Below are 12,705 nucleotides of genomic sequence, written 5' to 3'. Positions count from 1 at the left end.
ATTTTTGTATGCTGGATTTTTGAGGCGAGGTGCCATTCTACAGCATCCGTTCATTTGTTTTATTTATTTTATGATTTTCTTCCCGATGAAAAGGGGTCCTTCACTATGTATTGCTTTGAAGCAGCTTGAAGGTAGATCTTCTGGCAATTGGTAACCTGTAAAGGGCTTTGAAGGTAGGAGTGATGTGTGCTTGTTGCTTTATATGTAGGAAGAGTCTAGCACCAGAGTTCTTAACTCGCTATAATCTTTTCATAGTTTATAAATGTGAGCCATGGTATAGACCATTAGAGTAATCCAGTTATGATAGGACAACAGAGATTGTCCCTTGAACCCTGTAGAGAAATCCTAGCTGCTGGAAAATGCGCTGCAGCATTTTCATAGTAAGAAAGCTTGATTTGGCTACCTTATCCACTTGGCATGCATCAATAGCTTGGCAATAATGATAATTCAGTGTATGGATTGGATAACTATACATCTGAATTTGGAGCTTTTATACCTCCTTAGTAATTTTTGGTGGTGGTCCTAGATCACCAGGCCAGGCACACAGAGGGCCATTGGTTTTTCATTCACCACAGATGAGTAATTCAGTTTTTGATGCATTCAATTTGCGGTGGCTCCATGTCATCCATTGGTCAACGGCCTGGATGCTACTAAAGGCAAACTTTCAATGTCCTGCCATGTCGTCTGCAGAGTTATAGCAGGTAAAGTTATTGATCAGTTCTGGTAATGATATCATGTAGATGTTGAAAAGCAAGGTTGAGGTTATTGAGCCTTTAGAGGCTCCTGCTTTAATGCTACATGGTTTTGAAGAGAATGGGGGAGTATGGATGATATTTGTTCTATTTTGTAGGTAGGATGTGATCCAAATGAGAGCTGTGTGTTCTATTCAGGCTTCCTTGAGTCTTTGCATTAATGTGTCATGATCAGCTGTGTGAAAGGCCATTGAACTGTGCAAGAGAAGAAGGGCATCAAACCCATTCTGGTCTACTGTGTTTTTCAAGTCATCTCAGATTGAGATTTGAGCTGATTCGGTGCCTTATTCTCAGATGGAATCCTTTCTGAAAGTCAAAAAGCAGAGAATTGTGTTCAATTAATTTTTGACATCTGGGTGAAGGTCGCTCCTACTACAAGTTCACCCATAAGTGGTCAATTTACCATAGTTCTAAAGTCGTCAAGGTTTTAAGTGTCCAAGACAGTTTTCTTGAATAAATGTATGTTTTGAGACTTGTGGGAAAACTCCTGTGTTAAGGACTTGTTGAGGAGTGTTCTGACTGGAATGGGTGCTGAAATTGTTAAAATCACTACATACATGACACCAAAGCGTTTCTCACATAGGTCACACTGTTATTTAACAACCTTCCAGCCAAGGGCTTCCTCCATTGTATAGTGTGCTAGCCGACCACTCATGCACTTCAGTGCCTCACGCAGAGCACAGGCAAACTGCAGTCATTAGCTAAGCAGAGTTCAGGCCCTCATCTTGGGTAATTACTACACAAGTGGTGGCTAGAAAACGGCAGTCTCACCCACCACACCCAGTAGGGCAATCACCGCTGTTATCTAAAGGCTATGCAACCTATTTCCATTTAAACACATTGCATTTCTTTTGAAAATTCTCCAAATTTAGCATTATCTAAGTCCTTGGAGACTCAAATTAGACACCATCGGTCTACAGGGTATGGACTGCCCAAGAATGTGGTCAAGAGGAAATTTACTTTGACTATGGAATTCCAACATTATTATCTTTTCGTTATTTTCCAGTGCACTTAAATAGTGAGTTTTGTCTCCCCTTTCTTACGCGTAGGAGGGTTTTTATCTGTAAACCCAGTTGCATTTTTAATTTTTTTGAATCTGTACCTACTACTAACTGAGCATAAGGTTTCAAAGGCTAGGTTTTATTATTTTATCCTGGTGTCTCCTTTAAGGTTCTGTTTCTTTCACACAGGGAGACTGACTTGGATTAGAGGCCCTCACTGGGCTCATACTAAAAACATTAATATCTACCTCACGGCCGAGCCCACTTCTGCAATTTCCGTTCACTCAAGCCTGCAAAGAACAATGCATAACAAGCCTGCTAAGGATTGGTGAGTACGTCCAGTTACTCTGTTCCAAAGAAAGATTAGGCCTCTCTAATGTAGACATGTCTTCACCACCACTATTAAACATTTCATCCAGAGTATGGCAAAAATTCCTGCAGGGAGCTGACCCAGGGCATACCTAAAGCAGTCTGTGGGTTAAGGTGGTCAACGCCGTCTAAGTGGCCTGGTATCTAACTGCTCCGGTATGAGACTTGAATCTGTCAGTTCTAGGGCCCTGAGCATTTTCCTCTGCAAAATTCCAGCAAGGTTAGATCCCTCACGGTTACTCTGATATTCAGACAGTGAATGTTACTTAAGGTGTTGCTGTGTGACTGCACTTATATGTTGTGCATGCGGAACGGCGGGAACGCAGAGCATTATGAGAAACGAGTACTGGGCGACACGCTGTCTACCAACGTGACACCATGCTCTTTCGCTTCAAGTTAAAGACTGACGCCGACTCGCTTTTTGACTGAAAAAAAGCAAACTATATTTCTGAGACATGATTTTCTCTAAGGGACAAAAGATAAGACATTGAGTGCCGAAAATGAAATACTTTTCCTTTCTTTAAAAGCGTTTAATTTACCGACTCAGGATCATGCCACATTTTTAAAGATCAACCATCTTTCATATTTCTCGAAAATCAATATTTCTCATAACAGTCTCCAAAACTGCAATTAAACATGTAAGTGGGAAAGAAAATACCTGCTCAAGAATGAGATGGGGTGGACTCAGGATCTGTGCCCTCCTGCGCGTTTATTCTTCTAAAAGTGTATGTGCTTACTGTACAATGCTATCTACTCTCTGTACAGAAGGTTTTATTACCCACCCTGGCCATTTCACTGCATATTGAATGGAGTGTATTGTTAAGAACAAGTCAGGTCGAAATGAAGCGAAAATATAAAGACTGAACTGAACTTATCACGATTAACGAGTTTATTTATTAAGCCCATGCCATATTATAATGGCAATACCTTGACATGTGTATCTGTATTCTACCACTATGGTTAGCATATCACTATAGTATGATAAACCAAGATTACTCAGGGTAAGCACCCACATCTAGAGTAAATGTCTGTTGGAGATGTACTCCTTTTCTTAGGGTGTGCAAAATTAGAGTAATTTTTTTTTTTTTTTTTTTTAATTGTGTTACATTTTGTGAACATGATGCAAAACTATGCAAAATACAAATTAATCAAAAAACGCTAATGTTTTTGGACAGAGTACAACCTTGTATCAATCTTTGATACAAGAACGCTTTTAAAGCTAAAAGAATGGGAAAAACACAATTTCTGCAAACAGCAGCCACTCGGGTTCTGGTTGTTTGCATTGTTCACATGCTCTCATACTATAATTTAGCTGGGAATGTAACAAGCGTAATACGAAATTCACGAAATTAATAAACATTGATGAAGGCAATAGGCCTCAGCAATGGGAAAACTATAGGTGTTGCCAATGTTAATGCCTTTTAGGTATGGATTATAGAATGGAGTGGATGTATGTGGTCTGAGTGCAATTATGTGCATTGGAATGGAATTGTTTTTTGTTGTATGATTGTGTGGCATGGAGTTGTGTGGTGTTGAGTGGAGCTACATGTAGTTGAATTTCGTGGCATAGTGTGCACTGGAATTATATGGGTAGTAATTATGTGGTATTCAGTGTAGTGGAAATATGAAGAGTGGGATTGTGTGTTGTGGAGTGGCATGTAGTGGAGAGGAATTATGTTGTGTGGTGCTGAATTTTGTAGCATGATACATAATGCAAGTGAGCAGACAGCAGCTCTTTCACTACTTGTGCAAGTGAGGCCTGTGTGCGAGATCCGCGCACTATTGAGCTCCTGCCATCTGACTGCAAGAGTGCTTTCGGTCTCAAATGCTTCTCTTTGAGATCATGAAAGAGGCTTGATGTCAGTTTACAGCGCCATATAAATAAAAATAACCGTCAAAAGCACTTAATGAGGAACAGAAGAAAGGAAATCGGTTTGTGTAAATGAAATCTGAGGAAAGCAGAGACGGAAAGACAACCTCTGGAGACGTAGCCACAAGAATGTTTCCAGTGCTAACCTGTCACCTTGAGATAAAATACGCGCCCTGGGGAAGGATTAGCACAGTGCAAGGAGCCACGGGGGCGCGAGAGGAAACGAGCGACAGCAGGCAACATGGCTGAAAGGAATAAAAAAAAATAAAAAAAGCGCGTTGATGTGCTCAACGCTGGCCACGTTATTGCTCTTTTTTTTTGTTTGTTTTTTTGTTTTTTTTACTTTGTCATGCTGCACAGCAGCTGCGTTGCTGTACGACCTGGCTAAGAAAACATTGGCAAAGCCAATAGATTTCACTTGGGACAACCTATTGGCTTTGTCAATGTTTTTTTTTGTGTTGGGGTGGTGTGTGGGTGCGAGTCACAGGCAAGAAACAAAAATAGGGGGGGGGGGGGGGGGCGGGGAGGGCAGTGGAAGGAACAAGCTACTCTGTCTCAAATCAGGTACCATGTTATCCGTGCACGATGCACCACAGTAAACTGGAAGATGTATTCATATTAAACACTCTATACCTGCAAAAGATTCAACTCTCTCTGGTTTTGATTTGAAATTGCGTTACTTTTTATGGTTGACAAGACTACTACGGATAACCCGAGAGCAGCAATCTCAATGCTTCTATTCATACTGTATTCAGCTACATCTTGGCTATGGTACTTAAGCAGAATTGATTTTAATGTTTGTCGTTCCGTATGTTCTCATTGCCTATTTAGAAGGCAGTACTCCTGCTTAAGCAACAATATTCGGCATATCCTCATTCTACTGCAAATCGCGGTCTGAGAACAAACCTCTCTCTGTAGTGTGCCTACAATTTAGCAAGAGTGCAGTATGCAGCAGCTCCCGCCAAGTGTTTTTCATTGAGGAATTAAATCGCTGTAAATGGGTAACAACTCCTCCTCCAGGGCGCAAAAGGCCATAGAAAATATCATGCAATCAAACTGGAGGCTGTACATTTTTTTCTACTCAATTTTTACAGGGAGACGAAACCAGAATGTCAGAGGCAGTATTATGTGTTTTTTAAACAAGACAGGCTGCTCGTGGAGTTCTGCGCCGGAATCTCTTGTTGGCTATCCCTTTTTGCAGCCATGTAAACTGGGATGGACTTGGTCTACAGTACTAAAGAGGTGTGATTTGGTTCAAAGGAGCGCTGCATAATGCAGGGGGTAAGCAGCTCTTCCTTGGCACCTGCAGCAAAGTCCTGCCACTGCCAAAAGCAAATTTGCTAAGAGGCCTGACTTATTTTGGAAGGAGGGGAAGCAGAGGCTACGGAGAGCTCATTGTGAGAGGTGGGCAAGCAAGTGGAGCAGGAAGAAGAGGAAGAGGAGGAAGAGGAAGAAGGAGGAGGAGGAGGAGGCACCCTTGCTGATGGATGCGGATTTCACACGCGCATTTTGAAAAAGAACAACGCTGTAAAACAATTTTCAAAAAATCGCATGACGTTAAGCCGATGCCAAAACTCCAAAGTGGTTTCAAAGTTTCAAAAGTCACCAGCGGTAGTCACTATGGAAACCTTGCTTTGGGGATATAAGTTTAAAACACATAATAGTGATTGAATACATAATAATGTTTGCTTGTTAGCCAACTGGTTTGGCAATTTGCGAATCCACTGAAATGAAAGGGCACCCTGATGCCATCTAATGGAGTGTATTGCAAAAAAAAAAAAAAAAAAAGAAAAGTGTTAAAAAAAACATGTTTCATGAATTTACAAATGTCTGTAAGAGGCAGAGCTCATAAAACAAGACTCATACAGCGTCAACAAGCAGCGACGAGGGAGGGGGTGGTGGTACTGCTGAAGCAGCAAAGAGGGATGGGGGGTGGGGCAAAGATAAAGAAAAATAAACAGACCCCATCGGAAAACAGTGTCTGACATTTGACCTTGGTTTTTGAATGCAGAGAATGTGACAAGATAAGAACAAGATTTACAGGCCTGTTTACAGAGGAGTTTGGACTGAGTGAAAACACATGAGCTTGTGTTAGGTGCTCTTTAAAAAAGAAAAAAGTAGTTCCTGAAACATATTATATAATGGAAGCAGTGGAGGAATATTGTAATTGGGGAACTATGAAGGAAGAATAGGAGAGTGACGATGGAGCCAGCAAATGGGAAGCTTATGGGCGGGCTGAAGTCCAACAGTACATATGTATGCATACTCACGCACTAAGCAAATTACTTCAAACAAATTCCAGTTGTAGAACGGTGCAGGTAAAGCACTTGTGAATCATAACTACGTCCTTGATAAGTAATGAAGGTAGCAAAGCTGGCCAAGTAAACTGCAGGCAGTACACATGCAGATTTGTCTGTAATTTGCACCTTTGTACTTTATTGCAGGCTGCTTTTTGAAGCTGATCAGGACAAGCTGTAAAAGACTTAACCTTTTATATGTACAAATGAGGGGAGGTAATCTCTTTCAAAACATAAAACAAATCTCACATTTGTCATGTTAGTACGTTTAATGCCAGTGCCTAAATAAATAGGCATGTTTTCCTTGGGATGGAAATCACCTACATTTCTAAAGGAATGCCAATGCACTTGGCCATGACCCATATCAATATGACCTCGGACATTGATAAATAAATATTCCAATCTCTTATAATTTTCAAGGTTTGGGAGACCTTATCTTTCAACTTTTGATCCCTCCCAAGGCACTGGTATGTTTTTTGTCCCTACTAGTGCTTCCTGTGCTATAGACTGCCTAAAAGTATTAAAGGCCAGCTGAAAATAAAAATAGCTGTTTGAGGTCAGTGCATTGGGGCCCCTAAATATCTGGAATCCAACACCACGGATCAGTGGGATAGATTTGCACAGGTAATGTCTAAATAAATACCCTGCATAAACTAATCCGTCAATCGCAAACCTTCAAATAAATGTATACAAGAGCCTCTCAAAGTGAAACAAAATTGTGTTGTATTGGTGTCACACAGTAAAATAACGTAACCTAGATAATAGTGTGTACTGGCAACAGTGAGTATTCAAATGTTTCTGAAATTACACATATAAACCCTCAGTTGTCAAACCGTAGTTAACAGAGAATATCCATTATGGATTTTTTTTGTTTACATTTTATGACCAAACAACAGCATCAGGAGCATCATTCACGTCTCGATCTGGAAACGTTAGTCTGGGCATCTCATCAGGACATGTACCATCTGCCAAGGAATCTGTGAAGTCAACAAAAGGGGGGCCTTAGAATATGTGCCTGGTGTTACAGTCTCTATAGTGTGTGTCACAATGTCAACATACCTTGTTCTATCAGTTAAAGAACCAGGGTATGAGCTTCTTTTCACCAATGAAGGGTAAACATTTGCCTTCTGAAAAGACTTTTATCAGCAGCAATGTTTGATTGGACAATAATTATGCATGACACTTTTGTAAATGATGAAGCATATAAAACCACCATTATATTTCATAACCACTACTTTCGCTTAAAGGTACCCAAGTTCTTGAGATTCTCGAGAAAATAGGTGAGTGAAGGTCATGAATTAGTAACCTACCTGTTTTAGTGCATCAGTATACGAGAGCGTAAAAAAGTGTCTCAGAGCGCTGCAGTGTCAGAAGACTGGTGATAGTTCCAGCCTCCAGCATTATCTGCGCAGGTGTCCACATTGTGTAGCTTCCAAGCTGTTGGTAGCGGTGGGGGAAGTACGCAACTATTGTCTACATCCCCCGCTGCACCTGCAATATGTGCTCCGTGGTGTAGATGGGAACCTAAATGTGATGATACTGTTGTCGGAATCACACTGTGACCTTCACTGTTGGTAAGATTGTTAGGAAAACTACCACAGTTAGGTGTACAATTAACATCTTATGACCGGAGATCAGCCTCCTAATTTAAGTGTTTTGCCAGTGCTTAATTTGAGGAGGTGGGGCCCACTGGTACTCATTTTTGGGGACCAGCACTTATTTTGATCTCATCAGACACTCAAGGCATGAGAGGAAAAAATACACAAAGGAGGAAGAAGGAGGAAGTAAAAGGGAGGAAGTGGGACCCTGCAACTGTGATATAAAGGAGCTGAGAGTCTGGTAGTGGATTAAAGAGACATGGGGTTAATTCAAGACCAAGCAACCTTGGTATTTGGTAACATGACATTTAAGAGCGCTGGATGTGGCTTCTGAACAGAGCTTTGGGTACCACCACTCATTCTTTTACAAATTAAGCACTACGTTTTGCTGAACTAACTAGTTGATAAAAATATTTGCGATGGAGGTAGGCTTCTTATTATCGGTCAAACTCTGGTATGATTAAGGGTCTACTCACTCATTTGTGAGACAGGTATGAGTTAAATAAATGATCACACACGGCTCTAAATTAAAAACGCTTGCGATTACCAGAGTCTTATTATAGTGCTTACCAATGATTTATGTTCTTTGTTAAATATCGAATACATACATGGCTTTGAACTCATTCACTGTGTTACACCTATCGTCAATCTTGTAATACATTCATGTGCGTGCATATAATGATGTAAAACAGATAGGTTACTAAATCATGACCTTCTCATACAACAGTATCTCAGGTGTGACCCTTTTAGCAACACTAGTGGCAATGCAGTATAATGCAGCTTATACATGCAACATCATTTACTAAAGCATGTCTCATGCCTGATTCATATTCATTGAAGCACTGCCGATGATGAAAGTCTGATCTGAATGCAGATGCTTACCCTTCATTGATGAACAGAAGTTCACTTCCTGGTTCGGTAAACTATAGAACAAGCTATACAGACATTGAGACACATACACTATAAAGACTGTAACCCCAGACATACACTGCATGGGCCCTCCTGCTTACTTCACAGACAGGTCACATGTCCTGATGAGACCCGCAGACCAAGGATTCCAGGTCGAAACGTCAGTGATACTCCTGGTGCTGTTTATTGATTGCTCATAAAAAGGAGACAAAAACATCCATTATGGACATTCTTTATTAACTACTGTTTGACAACCCAGTTTGGACAAGTGCAATTTCAATAAGATTTACCTACCCATAATTTTGAGCACTGCCCTGTCTGCACTATTGTTTGTTATTTTAATGTCTTACACGAATGCAGAACAATTTTGGTTCAGTGTTGAGAGGCTCTAGTATACATTAATTTGAAGGTCTGCGAAGAGCCTGATTTGTTCATGCAAGGGGGTGACTAGGGTTTATTAGTGTAATTAGGCTCAATTAAAACAAGTGTGGGTAATTTGTGAACATGAACAAACTGATGTGTGTAAGATTAAGCTCTAGTTTTATCTGTGCATACACCCAGTAGAAAGGACACTTTTCAAATTGTAAAACTCCACCAGATTATGATGGTATTGACAGTCATGGGTTTCTATTTCATACGATTTGTTAACATCTTTTAGGTGGCCTCCCCTTACACACATTAAAGACTCTTACCGGAAGTGGGAGCACAAAAATAAGTCTGAATTTTGTTCATTTTGACCATACCTTTTTGTACAATTGATGAATATTTCAAATGAACAAGAAGGAAGTATGCACTTTTGTTTAATGCGGGCAATCTTATATAAGATAACTAAAGAAGGTCTACATTGACACGACGAATGGAGAACCATTATTGACACAGAGAATCATTTGCACCTGGTTGCACCAGAAACCTCCTATTTCCAAAACCAGAAGATGCTGCCTCCTGCCAATCATTGTAATTTAATGATCATTACAATCACAACTAATTTGTTCAAAATGATCAATTTCTCCATCTGCACAACTAATAAAGTACTTTGTTGATCCACGTAGATAATCACTTTCTCGAGTGTCTCTGTGCGCCTACTTACTTGAGGAAGGTGAGCAGTGTGGTATGTTGCCAATGCAGCTGTAGAACCCTTTCGGTGGGGTCTGAGGGAAGAGCTTGACTGGCTGTAATTCCTGGAAGCATTTGTCCACTCAGGTAGAACAACATGTCATACACTGTTTTTGTCTGTTTGCCGAGGGTGATCTGTTTGGAAACCTTTCCTTCTGATTTAGACATCTGGATTTTACACAAACCGCTAGGAATGAAAAAGGAAATATGGCAAAATGTATGAAGGTGCTGAATGAATATGTTAAGATAAAAAAAACAAGCACGGGAACGCTAACTGAAAGAAAAGATCGACGGAAAAGCATTTTTGATAGTCCAGCACACAGTCAAGGTTACAATAAAAGAGTAACACAATCTATCATTATATCTTAACAATACGTTTTAAACAGCAATCACTGAAAATATAAGTGACCTTGCATTTCGAAGGACAAAAATCTAAGTGTCTCGAGAAATATCCTTATTTTATATAAAGCACCAGAGCCGTGGCAGAACATCGTCCTGCTACATGCCATATTGCAAGAGGACCTTACGGCGCCTAGCACCACAATTTTGTTGGATGAAATAAATGTCATTATATATTCCAGTTAGAGGTGTGTACAAGCGCCAAACCTGATCCAGATATACACATTTTTCATGAAGAGTGCACTGCTTTGTTTAGTAAAAGTTTAAGAAAAAAGACCTATACTACCAAAACTAATAACTTTTTTTGCACAATATTGTTTCTAAAGTTAATGTGGGAGTAAACTCTACATTGATTTTGGCACCCACGGCATGTGAGGCTGTAACCTTGTGCCCGTCCCCAAGAATAAGCAAGTAATTTCTTCATCTATGGCAGAAGAGTTCCCTATGTGAGCCAGGGCTGTACTTTGGAATACACAACTAAAAGGACTAACACGTAATCGCCATGTGTTCACATAGGGAGAAGCTACCTACTTAGAAGCACGAGCACAGATATGTAGGATCGCCCAACAATTAGAGGAAGGATCAAAGACTGCTTAGGAGACCGGTTAAACCGTGTTAACCCTGTGCGTGGATGTTTTCGCCCATGCAAGTGGCCTTATGCACCTATCTCATTTCTATTCAGTTTATATCATCCAGTTTGTACGTTAATGTCTTAAACTGTGCAAGGGAAAACAAACAGAGTTTTTTTAAAACATATTTTATTGTCATTTTAAGCAGTACAGTAATATCACTCTTCACTGGTCAACATTTTTCTTGTAAGCGGAGCACTGTTCATTCAGAAATAAACTTCAGTCCATCAATATCCATCAAGAGCAACCCTCTCTTCTTTCCTCACATTACTCCCATCAAATCCACATTGATAGTCTCATTTCCCTCACTGCAGCGCTCTGAGCTGCACAATATTTATGTCCAGGTTTCCCCGACTTCAAGACCGTGAAGCCTCAGCGTCGCGCTGCATGGTTTCCCAAATGTCTGTGTGTGAAATAGTGCTATAAGAACAATGAGCTAACACCAACAGTGCTTCGGGGTTTGAGAAGATAGAGCCAATTGTCAGTTAAGAAATCAACTGAGGTGGGGGAAAAATAAAAAGCAATGAAATAAGGGCAAAGAAAAAAGTCTTAGTGGTCCGGTCCTAGGTATTAGGGCCTTTTGGTGCGGGGTGTGTGATACAGGCAGGTATCTCAATTGACTATACGTCAGAGTGCCTGGAGTATGGCCCATACAGGCTTATATGGGAGAATGGTGGAGACTGCTGAAGACAACCATTCTGTGGTCCCTCCACTATGTACTACGCCTCAAGTAGGGGCAATTGGAGTATGTGAATATGCATGAGGTCTTAATTACATTATGTGCAGGACCGACCCTCACCACTCCCTCTCCAGGTTCATGGCCCCCATCTTCACTCTCATGCACACTTTCCCAGTATAAGTCAGTGTCTCCTCCAGTGTGCTCACATTTCTCTAATACCTCTGCCCTGCCATGGGGCACCTCCTGACCCCCAGGGGTCCTTCATGCACAATATACTTGCTTCAGCTCTAGCCCATGCTGTGACGTCCTCAGCCCACGTGTCCACCACTGGCCCAATCTTAGACTTCCATGCCAGCATGATCCTACACCTAGCTAGTGCAAACGCTAAGGTCAGAAATCTAGTTCCAGCACTGTACGTCTTGGGCCTAGGGAAACTAAACAAGAGACAAGTGTCCACCCTACACGAAAGGGGGAGCCCCAATATCTTGTGAGGATAGAGCACATAACCCCAGAAAGTTGGGAGTGTCTGGCAACTCCACAGCTTGTGTTGGAAGTCCGCATCAATGGAACAGCATCTTGGACACTCTCAGGGCTCACCTCCATAAATAACCTTTAGTCTGTGTGGGGCAAGGTAGGTCAAGTGGAGGAGATTTAATTGTATATATTTAAGACTAGTTTTGCAGGAGACCATCTTGGGGTAAGCCAGTATCTATACCGTTCTCAGTCCGCTACCTCGTGGCACAGAATGCTCTCCCATCTTGCCCTAAGTGCCCCCAGTGGCCTCCGCCCCATATTATTCAACAACTGGTAGAGCCATGACACCAGTCGCCTCGTCGAGTCCTAGATAAAGAGTTGTTGAAGCACAACATGCCCATGTCCCATAAGTCAGCATATGTGTGTATCAATGTCTTGTATGTAAAGAACTAGCCACAAGGTAGCGTATGTTGTTCCATTAGCACCTCCAGGAGCTTGAGGACACCCAGATCAAAGCAGTCTCCCACTCTCTCCACCACTCCTTCAGTCCAAGATTAGACTTGATTGGCTGTAAAGTAACTAACTGGATTTCCATGTGGTAGCCCGACCATTGGC

At 41.3% G+C, this 12,705-nt stretch overlaps 1 protein-coding gene across 1 annotated transcript in view; it reads right to left on the bottom strand.

The window, feature by feature from the left end:
* Nucleotides 1-12,705, bottom strand: part of CFAP47 (cilia and flagella associated protein 47) — a 2,216,809-nt gene that overhangs the window by 1,763,052 nt on the left and 441,052 nt on the right. Inside the window, exon 30 of the mRNA XM_069204610.1 lies at nucleotides 9,884-10,096. Coding sequence (XP_069060711.1) covers nucleotides 9,884-10,096 — 213 coding nt within the window. The remainder of the gene's footprint in view (nucleotides 1-9,883; nucleotides 10,097-12,705) is intronic.

The sequence above is a fragment of the Pleurodeles waltl genome, chromosome 8, assembly GCF_031143425.1.
Source record: "Pleurodeles waltl isolate 20211129_DDA chromosome 8, aPleWal1.hap1.20221129, whole genome shotgun sequence".
Classification (NCBI taxonomy): domain Eukaryota; kingdom Metazoa; phylum Chordata; class Amphibia; order Caudata; family Salamandridae; genus Pleurodeles; species Pleurodeles waltl.
The sequence above is the reverse complement of the archived record's forward strand: the minus strand, read 5'-3'. Positions and strand labels throughout refer to the sequence as shown.